The 13891-nt window shown below is 40.5% G+C and overlaps 1 protein-coding gene across 15 annotated transcripts in view; it reads left to right on the forward strand.

Annotated features, from left to right (window-relative positions):
• The window catches only part of PDE8B (phosphodiesterase 8B), a 273316-nt gene that overhangs the window by 235464 nt on the left and 23961 nt on the right, over positions 1-13891 (forward strand). For all 15 annotated transcript variants that reach the window (XM_078004920.1, XM_078004916.1, XM_078004919.1 and 12 more), the window contains one exon: positions 10160-10202. In XM_078004920.1, coding sequence (XP_077861046.1) covers positions 10160-10202 — 43 coding nt within the window. The remainder of the gene's footprint in view (positions 1-10159; positions 10203-13891) is intronic.

The following is a 13891-nucleotide window of genomic DNA, read 5'->3' on the forward strand; positions in this document are numbered from 1 at the left end:
GACATTCTGGTGGGTGTGTAGATAAATAGGATTTTTAAATGATTATTTAAGAGACAAATGACCCTGAAATCATGCACAAATACACACATACACACAAATACATAACTCGGAATTCATAGTGCTTTTTAGAACGAAGCAAAATCAGATGTTTGTAAACAAAGTATTTAGCACAAGGACAGCAAAATTTGTGGCAACTTATAATATTTTTAAGTAATTGAAGATTTGAAATTATTTTTCTCCCTGAAACAAGCAGTAAGCCTCCAAGGACTTGCTGAGGAATCCCAGCTTTGAGCTCTGGCAAAGAGTTTCACAGGCCAAGGACAGCAATATTCACATTGCACAAACTGAGCACTAAAGCCTTCAGTTTCCCCAGTAACACACAAAATCAAACTTCCCAGTCACTGCTGCACATGAGAATATTCTACATTTTAAGCTTTTACAAGAGGAGAAACATGCACCACACTACAGAGAGACTGACTGGCATGGGACATTGATGCCATTGAATCCCTGTCCCTTTGCTTTGAGTTAGCCTGCACACGACAAAATCTTTTGATAAGAGATACTCACTTCCCCCCCAAATTTCAAGGAAAACTGTGTTTCAGAGAGATGTCCTGCACTAATGCAGGGGTGTTTCCTTGACCCCAGTTTAACAAGCCCGGACCTGGCACGTCCCTTCTGGGGCTTCACTGTAAAGAGCAGTGTGGCACAGCAAATAGTTTTAGAGCCAGAGGGACGCGTTTGAAATTGGCTCTGCGTACTACCTGTGTGGCTTGGGCAAGTTTCTTAACCTCTTAAACCTCAGCTTCCCTGCCTGTTCCAAGCAATGAGGATACCTCCCCTTGTGCAAGAGTGCCATCATCATTAGACTGCAGATGTCATGCTGCCAGCATGTGGGAAACACATAAGAGATGGTTGTGGAGCAAAGTTCATCCCCCTGGCTGCCTACCAGAGAGAATGCCAAACCACAGACCCACTCATTCCATATCTATTCTCCCAATGAACTCAACTGAGTGTTAAGAAGGAAATAATTTTAGAGTAATTCCTACTGAGTTTAAATGACTGGTAAGTGTAGGGTCCACAAGAAAATTCTGGTTCTAGGAGAATTTTGTCATCCAAGTGAATCATTAGCTGTACAGTCGGGTATCTGGAAAAGGTACGTGGATAATCGGAGTCAGCTTCAGTGAAAACCCAACACTGCTGGGGTGTGACAGGGAAAGGTCTGCTGGCCCTGCTCTCGGCACAGAGCATCATTAAGTTGGTCCCAAAATAGGGTTCCTGACGGCAGATGCTGCCGCAGCCAGGAAGAGTCTCTGCTTATGGAGCAAGGAGTTATCTCCATGCTGGGTTGCTAGCCATAGGCATGCAGAGAGCCCAGCAGAGGCAGGTGAGCTAGTTTGTGTGTGTGTGTGTTGGGCGGGGGGGGGGGGTGTTCAGCTCAAAGTGCCAAATGCCACATTATATGTGGAGAAGAACGGACCAGAGCCATCTCAGCAGATGGAATTGGTACCTGTCATCCCTGCTTCTTCCTGTACCTAGTGGCTGGGGTACATTTCCATCCCAAAAGCAGGATGTGCATGCGCACATACTGGCCTTGTGCTTTATCTGGCTCCACTCTAGACAGAACACAAAACCCATGTTGACATCGCAAGAGCGCCACGAGCCAATCAGCTGGCCCAAGGGGCAGATGATACGTGAGAAAGGGTTTTTTGTTGTTTTGTTTGTTTTTGTTTTGTTTTTAAATAACATAGGGAGCCATGGGACACAGCTTCTAAAGGAGAGATGCATCTTGATTCAGAAAGAAAAGCTAAGCACTTCAAAATCACTTGTTTTTGTGTTAAAGCTATTTGAAAGAACAATTTGCAAGGCAAAAGTTTTATTCGTTTGGTATCATATAAAAACTTCACACAAGCTCAGTAAGTGGCTGTATAGCAAATGGTCTTTATCCCTGAAGGAAAGCATGAAACAGTTCTTCACAGAAGAAATAAAAATGTCCCATAATTATGGGATAAATGAGTCACAGCCCTTAGTCACATTTCGACCAAGATATCACACAGGTTGGTCATGTAATTGTTTCTGTAATTATGTAGAATGGACTGAGCAGACGAGTTGGTAGAAAATCCTATTTTCACACTTCAGTTTTATGTGATTTTTCAGTGGTTCAGTCAAGCTGAAACCTTTTACCTGTATCTGTCATAGATGGTGTTCTGCAGTGGGCAGGCCTATGCAGACCTACCCCGCAAAGTCTGAGGAAGCTGAGAGGCCAAAGAAAGAGACTGACAACTCTAATTTCTTAGAAAGGAACATTAATACGAACTTAAGAACAGAAGCCCTGTCTGTGTCTCTGGCAGCAGTGAGACAAGATGGTGAATCCCTGCACCATTACCCCCAGACCGAGGGCTTATATGCCATGCAGAAAGGGTGATTCAGAGGGATGTGTAGGACAATTGAAGTATGATAACATCACGGTTGTTTGACCTAATGGTCGTGTTTACAGTATGTATGTGCTTTTACCCAAGGAACAATAGATAATTTGGGAATCCTGGAGGCCTTCTCAGAACTGGGGTTAATCAGAAGACAACGTGGCAGAATAGCATCCAAGACGGAGTTGCTTTGGCCTCCACACTGCAGCCTCCCAAAGCCAGCTCTTACAATCTCATGCAGTCTTCCTCTTCTGTGATGGTCTCTTAGCCTGTAGGGAGGGTGGCTGTAGCTTTAGTAGCAGTACATTGGCAATGGAAAACAGGTCAGTCCCAGTGGAATACCAATTGGGGAGGTTCACAGTCTGTTGGATCATCTCTAGTCTTAGGAATACCATGACTTCAGTTTTCTCAGAAGTAGTAAGACAATGAGAGATACTTAACATTAATAATTTGAATAGTAGAAATGTAATGACAATTGAAAGAGAATTAGTGTGCCAGAACAACAACAACAAAAAAGGCTATTAGCCAACTAAAAGCATCATGAAGAAAATTAAAACTTGGTTCTTCTTTAGAGACTTGTTGTAGCCAGGAAATAATTCAGGTTTAGCCCAAATTGTAGGCAAATAATAAAAACTCAAGAACAGTATTTCAGGACCAGGTACGGTGGCTCATGCCTGTAATCCCAGCACTTTGGAGGCTGAGGAGAGCAGATTGCTTCAGCTCAGGAGTTGGAGACCAGCTTGAACAACATGGGAAAACCCTGTCTCTACTAAAAATACAAAAATTAGCTGGGTGTGGTGGCGCATGCCTGTAATCCCAGCTACTTGGGAGGCTGAGACCCGCGAATAGTTTGGATCTGGGAGGCAGAAGCTGCAGTGAGCCAAGTTTGCACCACTGCACTCCAGCCTGGACAACAGAATGAGACGGTCTCAAAAAAAAAAAAAAAAAAAAAAAAAAAGGAAAAAGAAAAAGAAAAGAAAAATAGTGGTTAGGACTAGAATCGAAGTTTTTCTCTCTCCAGTTTCCCCATTTCTACCAAGGATAAATTATAGTACCTTGGTATTTCAGGAATAATGAAAAATAAAAAATAAAAAAATTCTAGGACCAATTTATTTGCTTTATTTGCAAAATAAATGTTAGTCTCACTGTACTTGGCCTAATTATTTGCCTGAAGTGTAGCAAGAATAGTTATTGGTCATATAGGCTTCTTTTCAGTTGGCTTTGCTGGAACTTTATAAGGAATTTTGGATTTGACATTTTAAAAGCCTTGAGACTAAGGATTCCCCGTTAGACTATGCTTGTAATACCTATACATAGGTACTATACCTGTACAAATTCCTCTCTTCTTTAGTTCCCAAAATATCTTGGTTCCTGGGCCTGTCAGAAAGTGGTATTATTTACTTACCACAGGCCAGGAACCTTGTAAGGGAACCATTTAGATAACATACCAAGTTAGTCTTTCCAAAGGACTTTTTATCGGTTCTGTAAAGTCAGTGTCAATTCCTCAAAGCAGTCTGGTTATATCTGAAACTACGTGATTCTAGTCAAAGCCTTGGTGAAATAAGCAGTGTTTCCAATTGTAAACAGATTCTTACTAAATTTATGCAAATAACTACATTGCCATAAAATAAGAATACTCATGAAGTTTCCAAATTCTGGAGAACTCAGGTAGAGGGAAGAAGTAAATTTTGCTCACAAAATTATCCTTTACAATCAGAGTAGCAGTCTTCCAAACAGGACGTTGCCCGTTCATCATGGAACGGTCACCCACAATCCAACCAGCTCTTAGTCAGATGAGGGCGCTGTTTGTCGGGCACCGTAGAATCCAGCCGCTCCTCACACAGTTTCAGAGTCAGTCCTAGGGAAAAAAGAGGCTCTCTGCTCGTGAGTATCTCCTCCTTGTACTCTCCAGGTAGCAAGATCCTATATAAACCATTTCCATTTTATCATGGGACTCTTTTCGGGCACTGTAATCCCCATCAGAGTGTTTCTCTGGGATTACCCCCATACGCCCTAGTAAATGATTCACTAAGGGCTGTCGAGTAAAGAATTTATCCCTACAAGCACTCTGGCAGGCTACATTCTGTGGGCTCACACAGTCTTATTCCCATTTAGCATGTCCAATTAATATTGCTCAAAGGGCAGATTTGCATGCCTTCTCTTCTGTAGTACTAGGTGGAAGAAATGTTTCAGCAGTCAGATGTAATATCCATTTTCATAAAACATTTAGGGAAAGGAGATTACAACCACTTTACATAAAGCCTATTTAAACATTTCAACTTTCATAATTCTATCAACCCTTACATTTTTATGTTCTGGTTCCAGGAACTTCTCTTTTTCACCCCTAGACCATTTTACCGTCTTGTCAAAAAGGCTGTGGGTTTGCAGCAGGGGATTGAGCCAAGGGACCTGGGCACTTTGGTCAGTGTGTCTTGATTAATTACCTCAACATTGCCCCAGGCAATTGTTAATCACCTTTCTCATTTTAATCTTTACCTTTTGATTTTTCAAAAAAGTATTGTCCAATCTAGGGTAAATACAGAAAACTGGTTTGGGTTCCTGTAATGTTGGGAGAAAAGCAGGGGCTTATTATGGTCCATCCAGCTTTTGGTTGTGTTATATTAAGAAGTTTGTTTGAACCTATCAATTTCAATTAATTCAATTTCCTTTTTTTTTTTTTTCCTAAGAGATGGAGTCTCACCCTGTTGCCCAGGCTAGAGTGCAGTGGCACCATCTAGGCTCACTGCAAGCTTCACGTCCTGGGTCGATGCCATTCTCCTGCTTCAGCCTCCCAAGTAGCTGGGACTACAGGCACCCGCCACCACACCCAGCTAATTTTTGTATTTTTAGTAGAGACGGGGTTTCATTGTGTTAGCCAGGATGGTCTCCATCTCCTGACCTTGTGATCCACCTGCCTCGGCCTCCCAAAGTGCTGGGATTATAGGTGTGAGCCACCATGCCCAGCCAATTCAATTTCTTAATAACCAAGATTTCCACCCTGCTGGGACAAATTCCATGACTCCCCCTTTCTTTTCTTCTCTTAGTTTCACCCCTATCAATTTTTTTAAAATTTACCTTTTTTTAGTAACTTTTAAAATTTTCACCTCCCTAGGATAAGTCCTTTGACTCTCCTGTTTGCCATTCCCCATGCTCTTGTAATTAGCCTAATGTTTTTATTAGCATCTGTAAGAACCATGAGGGGAAGTTGAGACAGCAAATTTGAGGCTTCCTGAACTTTTAATTTTGCATCAGTAATGAAGTGCGCATGCAAAAGTCCCTTCCACCCCCGCACCCCCTCACCAGACACACGCTTAACCACAGTATTTACCATGACCTGGGTAGTGGGCACATTGATGGGGTGAATATCCCTGTCATAAAGCCAGTCCCACATGGCTTATAGACAAAGCATATCAGCTGCTTCATCTGGGGTACTCCACGTAGCATTGAGGCTGACCCCATTCTCAGGGTAAACAGATCTTACAGAGGCTTTTATCCAGTCCACCAGGCTGGCTGTTCCCTCAGGAATAATCTCCCATGTGTCTGGATCACATATAGCCATCTGTGATTGTTCAGTAGTGAGCTGGGGATCCTGCATCAACCCAAACACATTTAAAACCAAAGACACTGCTCAAATTAGTTACTCTCACAGTTCAACAAAAGGTTTACCCAGGGAGCTGATGATACCTATCTACAAAAGGGAACAATTCCTTCACACAGTACCCTCTGATTTCAGCAGTTACTTGGTTTTGCCCTTCCCCCACATTGACTACCTTCTTGGCAACCACAGGTCTCAGAGGTACTTTCTGTTGCCCTGTCATTATTTTCCCCTTGTAGATAGCTTTGAGGCTAGTGATCTGAGCTCAGATGGACCCACATTTGAGCTTGGTCCAGCCTCAAGGCCCAATCTGGCACTCTTATTTTAGCTTTTATAGAAAATAACCAAGGGATTGAATATTTCACTTTTCCTTATTGGTTTGCATTTATTTATGTATCCAGTGAACCAACTCCTTAGGAGTTGGCTCTGAGTTCCACTGGTAACTCTTACCTTTTAGTAACTGAGCACAGCACAGCTACAGCTCCATGCCATAGGTGACCACGCGGCCACCCAGGAATCAATCAAAAGTTCCTCATTCTCTATCCTTTTATCCTTTCCCTTTCTATCCATCTAGTTTTATCTGTTTTCATTCATTTTAAAACAACCTTTAAGTAGCCTCTAAACTATGTAGTTACTCTTCCTTTATGCAAAAACCTCATCTTCATGTTTTTAATAAACTTCTCTACCAAAACACATCTTTCTTTGTTCACTTTGATATAGAATTGTTTCTCTTATATCTAGTAGTTTTAATTACATATATTAACTACTGCTTTAACTCTTAGTAACCCTAATTTCCATGTAAAAACCTAGGATTAATTTAACATAACAGACTTTAAGATTTCAAATTACTGAAAAGAACTTTGAAACTAGTTTTAGTTGAAAGATTACTAAAGTTAGGTGAACTAAAAGGTATGTGAGTCGGTTTCTATATTTCTGATAATAACTTTTTTTTTTTGAGACAGAGTCTTGCTCTGTTACCCAGGCTGGAGTGCAGTGGCACGATCTCGGCTCACTGTAACCTCCGCCTCCTGTGTTCAAGCAATTCTCCTGTCTCAGCCTCCTGAGTAGCTGGGACTACAGGCGCACACCACCCTGCCTGGCTAATTTTTGTATTTTTAGTTGAGATGAGGTTTCACCATATTGGTTAGGCTGATCTCAAACTCCTGACCTCAGGTGATCCACCTGCCTCGGCCTTCCAAAGTGCTAGGATTACAGGCGTGAGCCACTGTGCTCAGCCAGAACTTACTTTTTCTTTAAGCCAAATTAGAGCTCTGTCATATATTTTGGTAATGATCTGTCACATACACAACACACTAAATATATATAGACATACACACAAACAGAAACAGATCTTATAGATTTACAAGATTCTTCATTTGCCAGTTCTCAAATAGCTCTCTCCCACCTTTACACAACCCACCCAAAGACATGACTCAGATGAAACAAGGTAGAGAAGATTTATATCTCAAAGGCACAGAACTTAGACCTAAATAGCATTATCTGAAAACAACATTGCCAGGAAAAGTGTCTTCTCTTCAACTTAGCTTGTTTCTTATATTACTGACTTCAGGGTGCCAGTATATTCTTATATTACTGGCTTTAAGGAACAGGGCCAAGAAAGCATGGAAGTTTTGGGGCCTAAACCACACTTTTTTTATCCAAACATGCCAAGAAACGAGTAGCCCTTGGAGTAATAACCACTTGCTGTAAACAACTGCTGTCAGCCACCTCTAACGATATAGCTGTTGCCCGTGACTGCTAGCCATTACAGACAAGGTCAGCAACTCTCACAGTACAAAGTAATCTCTGTACCTCACCCCCCACCTCCCCACACACTAACCAGAGATCAGATAACACAATGCAAAAGAGTGCAGTTTTAGACCTGAGTAGAATCTGTCTGCTTACTACTCTTGGGTTTCATAAGGAAAAAGAGATTCTTCCCCAAAAGAGGCGTCTTTGATGCCGTCTGTTTTCCCCAAGGGATCCCAGGCTGTTGGAAATTCCTTTTTTTAGATCCCTTGTGTGGCAAGAGGAAGGAGGAACAGACAGAAGTAAATAGAGAAACAGAATTCGGTAGACTCAGAAGTTTTACAGAGTGCACAGGCCTTAATACATATGCATACATATGCAGCCCAAATTTCAGTTTTAACTAAGTTTACTTTTGACTGTAGGGCCCTTTAAAAAAAATTTTTTTCCTAATTATAATTCCTACTGAAGCTGTTTTACTTTTTTTTTTTTTGACACGGAGTCTCGCTCTGTTGCCCAGGCTGGAGTGCGATGGCACAATCTCTGCTCACTGCAACCTCTGCCTCCCAGGTTCAAGCGATTCTCCTGCCTCAGCCTTCTGAGTAGCTGGGACTACAGGTGCCCGCCATCACACCCAGCTAATACTGTATTTTTAGTAGAGAGGGGGTTTCACCATGTTGGCTAGGCTGGTCTCGAACTCCTGACCTGAAGTGATCTACCTGCCTCAGCCTCCCAAAGTGCTGGGATTACAGGAGTGAGCCACTGCGCCTGGCCGGCCGTTTTACTTTTGCGTCTGCTGCCAGCTGGCTCCCGCTGAGAGGCAGTCATCTTACCACATTGGCTGCCCGCCGCCCTTCCAGACCACAGTGTGATGGATGGCGCTCAGTTAAACCCACTGGCATTTGGGGTCATCCCCACACTCACAGGGTAGTCCACAATCATCTGAAATGTGAGCCACAGCATTCCACATAAAAGTGGATGCCCACCACAAGATTTCCTCCATTTCTTGGTCTCTCAGCTCCTGGCCTGGCTTACGACACATGTCAGGGTGGGCAGGCCTGTGCACACCTACCCCAAAGTCCGAGGAAGCTGAGAGGCCAAAGAAAGAGGCTGATGAATCCTATTCCTCGGAAAGAAACATCTAATAGGAACTTATGAACAGAAGCCACGTCTGTGCATTGGGTGGTGGCAAGACAAGATAATGGATCCCTGTTCCATTACCCACAGAGCCAGCACTTACATACCAGAGGAAAGGAGTGTGTAGGACACTTGTAGGGAAAGCCAAGAATGCTATGCGAATCTGCCTAAGGGCAGGATTTATGGTCAAGGTTGTTCTGATGTAAGGGCAGGATTTACGGTAAGTACATGCTCTTCTTATACAAGGAACAGTAGATAAAATAGTAATCTTGGAGGCCATCCCGGAACTGGGGTTAATCAGAAGTCAACGTGGCGGATTAGCATCCAACATGGAGTTGCTTTGGCCTCCACAGACAGGATTTCTGGCTATTACAGTTGATGTTGCTAAGCCGTATTAATCTGCCTCTGCAGATGTCCTACATGCTCATCTGTCTTATTTTTCAAGTTAACCTACCCCATTCATTGAGTGGCTACAAAGATGTAATGGTCTGAGCACTTGAAAGTAGGTGGATTTAGCAGTGAAGCAGCATGATTATAAGTCTGATAGAACTAAATGTGCCCCACTAACAGTGTTGGGGTCAGTTATAAAACAAGAAATGCAGGATCCCAAAGGAAGCACACTTATTATTTCTAGTGTTAATGACTTCATTTTGTCATTTGACAGACATTTATTGAGCATTAGTACAAAATCATTAACAACAAAAAAAATTGGTAATGAGAAAGAACTAGGTGCAAAACTGCATCTAAAGTTCAGATCTCATCCTGAGAAAACATTTTATAAATTGACTGTCTATAATTGAGCATTTGAAGAGCTTTGCAGGAAATGTTTTTAACTCCTAGGCTTAAATTCAGATTACTTCTGGAGCACAGAAAAATTTTATAACATATCTGACACAAACAGGTTATATGTTAGCCTTATAAAAAAACCAAAATTTAATTATATCTTTTATCTTTCTGCATTTCTGTAGGCTGTCAAAATGAGACAGTAGCTGACTGGAAAAGTAGATGTCCTGTGTAGAGAGTAGATGCCTTGGGTACCTTCCTGCTCTCAGGCTCAACCGTTCTATAAGTGTCTGACAGTAACAGAGCCTTTGGAGTAGTACCACTTGGTGTATGTCTTTCATCTGTTCATATTATATGTGCAGCTTCTTGCTTTCTTCAAGTCTTCAGAGCTTTTTAACTAAATTGTTTGATGAGAAATATAGCAAATGGCATATTTAAAATCTTTCTCTTGTTTTACCAAACTTTTGAACGACTTTAGATTCACAAGATTCATCGTGATTCAGGAGACAATTCTCAGACAGGTGAGAATACTTCAATTGAACTCTAACATACTTAGGAAGCAGTTGTGGGTTCAAATGTATAAATTTCTCTGAAGAAGTCTAAGTTGACATCTGCCACCCCAGAATGTGGAGTGCCAAAATCCACGTGCTCATATCACAAGGTTGGCAAGCCAGAAGAAAAGCAGAAATCCCTTAAAATTTCCTTGAATCTTCCTTTATGGCAACCTTATCTACTGATTGCCCTCCCCATCTTGTTTTTCTTTTCTTGGCTAGATACCATGTAGGACACATAAACCCAAGAGAGTGGGCCAAAAGTCTAGGGGAGACACTGGTTGAATATGACACAGGTGACAATATGGTGGTTGCTCAACCATGTGCAGTCTCCCTTTTCTTTGCAGTAATTGGTGACTGTATAGTTGGAAAATGTCACTAGGTCCTGGCCTGGGAGGCAGAAGCTCCAAGTTCCCATTCAGTTTCCTACTCTCTCATTTCGTTTGCTGGGCAAGACTCTGCTTGGTTCTTGGCTTCCTCCTTAAAAAGAGGAGCTGGACCTGATGGCTTCTACAAGTGGAAAGATCTGGAATTCTCTGATCGTTAGAGGAAAAAAAAAAAAATCAGTCTGCTACCAAGAATTTAATATTTTTGTTCCTGCAAGAATTACAACATTCTTTGCCCTGTTGATGGCTTTCCTAGCCACTAATGCGTAACGCCAGACCCTAGGCTAAGTGTTTAGTCTCTCTTCTTGATGAGGTGGATCACATCTAGCATACTTAGAAAGATTTCATGTGTTCTAAGTTTCAATTTTTGTCATTGTAAAATGAATTAACAAAAGCCCATCTCATTGTTAATGAGGATTAAAGAAGGAAATGTATAATGCTTAGTAGTAACTGGCATTTAACTGGTACCTTCCTTCCCCCTTTCTGAAACCTTTCTAGACATGACCAGTCTGGAAGAACATAATGACACTTCACACACCGGTGCATTTTCTCTCTCTCCCTCACTCACACACATACATTTTAGTTAATTTCTTGTAACACTTGAGCGGGGGTATTATTTTAACTAACTTGGGAGCTTCTGGGTGCCAGAAACTGTTCTAAGCATTTTCGTGTCCTTTTCAGTACCCAGCATTGCCTTGTACATAATAGACCCTCTGCAAATACCCAGCAAACATTGGTAAATTGAAACCATTCCATCTTGGAAGTACAGTTTCCACCATTTATTCTCTCTTTGATCTTGGGCTACCTACAAAATCTCTCCATGCTTAAATTTGTTATCAGTAAAATGGGGATAGCCCTATGTAGTTTTGAGAATTGTCGTAATTATTGGATGAGATAATTATTTAAAGTACATAGCACAATGCCTGGCACAAAGTAGGCACTCAGTAAGTGGAGGTGTTTTTTGTTTTTTGTTTTTCAATTGGTGGCACAGTATTCCTTTTTGCCACAGAGTACAGCTATTTAAATGTCCTTTATCCTTTCTCTGGCTTAAGTTTCTAATTCATATAAATATCTGTTGGAAGAATGACCAATGAATTCTTTAATTATGTGGCCTTACTTTAACCTTTATTGAAGAATAATTTCTCCAAACTTTTAATCACTTCTATTGCTTAGACTCTCTTAATTTTAACTGAGATAAAATCAGGAAGAATAAACATCATCCATCTTTGAATAATTTCTAATGAACGACTTAGAATTCAACCAACCAGCCTGGGCCATAGCCTTGAAACTAACCTCTCTACTTTTAGTTTTGTTTAGAAACTACATTTTGAGGAATTTTTGGTTCTTGAATCTTGAATTTCATCTGAAATCTTTAAGTTAGACTTAATTTATTACTTGGTAAACACATAAATGCTAGGACTGTACATAATTATGAAGTCCCTGAATAGGCTAAACCAAGTGTCTCACAAGTGAGCAGTATTAGTTTCTCAGGGTTTCAGAAATGCCATGATCCCAACAATATCATTTGAAGTACTATTGTTTATAGATAATTGTAAAAAAATATATATTAAAACTTATATGCAAGGATAGGTAAATTACTAAGGTAGAATTTAGAAGATAAAAATTAGGAAAAGAGATAGTATAGGTATTTTAAGTTAGATTATTTCAGGTAAGGCGCTATAGCTATGGTGTTCAGATTAACTTTATAATAGTTCCACCTTCACTTCATGTTGTATAAAAATAATTCAGTTTTAATTTTTGATTTAATAATTTTTTTAGTTGAATCAGGTTTTTAGGACACCAAAATAAATGGTTAACAAGGTGATCTTAGAAGAGTGTCTAAGACATTATAAAGTGAAAACAGTAAGTAGTGGAACAATGTAACATGATCACGTGTCTAAAGACATATATGCAAATGAACAGATGTAATTAATAGCCCCCAAGTACTACATGCTCACTATGTGGCAGACACTGTTCTAAATGCTAGGCATATATTAACTCACTTATTTCTCACAACAAGCTATAAATGAGATGCTATCATTACCCCCACTTTATAGACGTGGATAATGAGACCCAGAGAAGTAACATTCCCAAGATTACACAGCTACTGAGTGGCACAGTAGAAATCTGAATCTTGGCGATTTGGCTCTGGAGCTGGTTTCCTTAACTACTAGGCTTCTTGCACCTCGTGACACTAGGCAATTCTTAAAGAAGAATTATTGCATCTTTTTTTTCTTCTTGGAATCGGATCATTTTATTGGCATCTGAGAAGTGCATTCTTCCTGCTGAAATTTGCATGTCTGCCTCCTCTCCTAGCCTAGCGAGGAGTAATCCTGTGTTATGGTTAAATTACTCGCTTATGAGTTACTCTCACAAGAAGCAAATGCGCTGAAAATGTGTGTTTCTGAAGCCAACACTGCTGCCTTGTCATTTTTTATATCTCGGCACTCACTGGTGGCATATGCTTTTTGTTAGTTTTTACATTAACATGACCGTGCATTTTCAGTGTTAAATTCAAGTCTGCAAAGACTTAGGCCAAAATTATTTAAATGTTTGCCTGCCCCCACCGCCCTGGAAGATAGGGACAAGGGTGAGATTTGAGTTATTGAAATTTTGGGGAAATCTGAAACTGTTTTCTTCCTTTCCTGTGATCAGCAGTATGCATCATTTGATGAAATCCATCCTTAAAGAGAATCTAGAAGACCATCTAGAAGTCTGACTTTTCAGAGGTGCCCAAATTGGTCTGAATTAATTTCTTAATTTAAATCTTTATAGGTTTCATTAGTATTATATTTCCTCAAATATCCCCATTTAACAGCCTTCCCTATCCAGTTGAATATATTGTCTTTCAAGTAAAGATTTAAAGTACTATTATTTATAATTTTAAAAATATATATTGAAACTTATATGCAATGATAGGAAAATTACTAAGGTGGAATTTGGAAGATAAAAATTAGGAAAGGAGATAGTATAATAAATATTTTAAGTTAGATTATTTAAGATAAGGCGCTATAGCTATGGTGTTCAGATTATAATAGTTGCACCTTTACTAGTTCAATAGTTCCTTCGAGAATGTCCCTTAAGTTTTAATGTTTATTTTCTTAAATTGTTGGTTTTTTTTTTTTTTTTTTTTTTGAGACAGAGTTTCACTCTTGTTGCCCAGGCTGGAGTGCAATGGCACAATCTTGGCTCACCGCAACCTCCGCCTCCCAGGTTCAAGCATTTCTCCTGCCTCAGCCTCCCAAGTAACTGGGATTACAGGCATGCACCACC

Source organism: Macaca mulatta, chromosome 6, assembly GCF_049350105.2.
Source record: "Macaca mulatta isolate MMU2019108-1 chromosome 6, T2T-MMU8v2.0, whole genome shotgun sequence".
Classification (NCBI taxonomy): Eukaryota; Metazoa; Chordata; class Mammalia; order Primates; family Cercopithecidae; genus Macaca; species Macaca mulatta.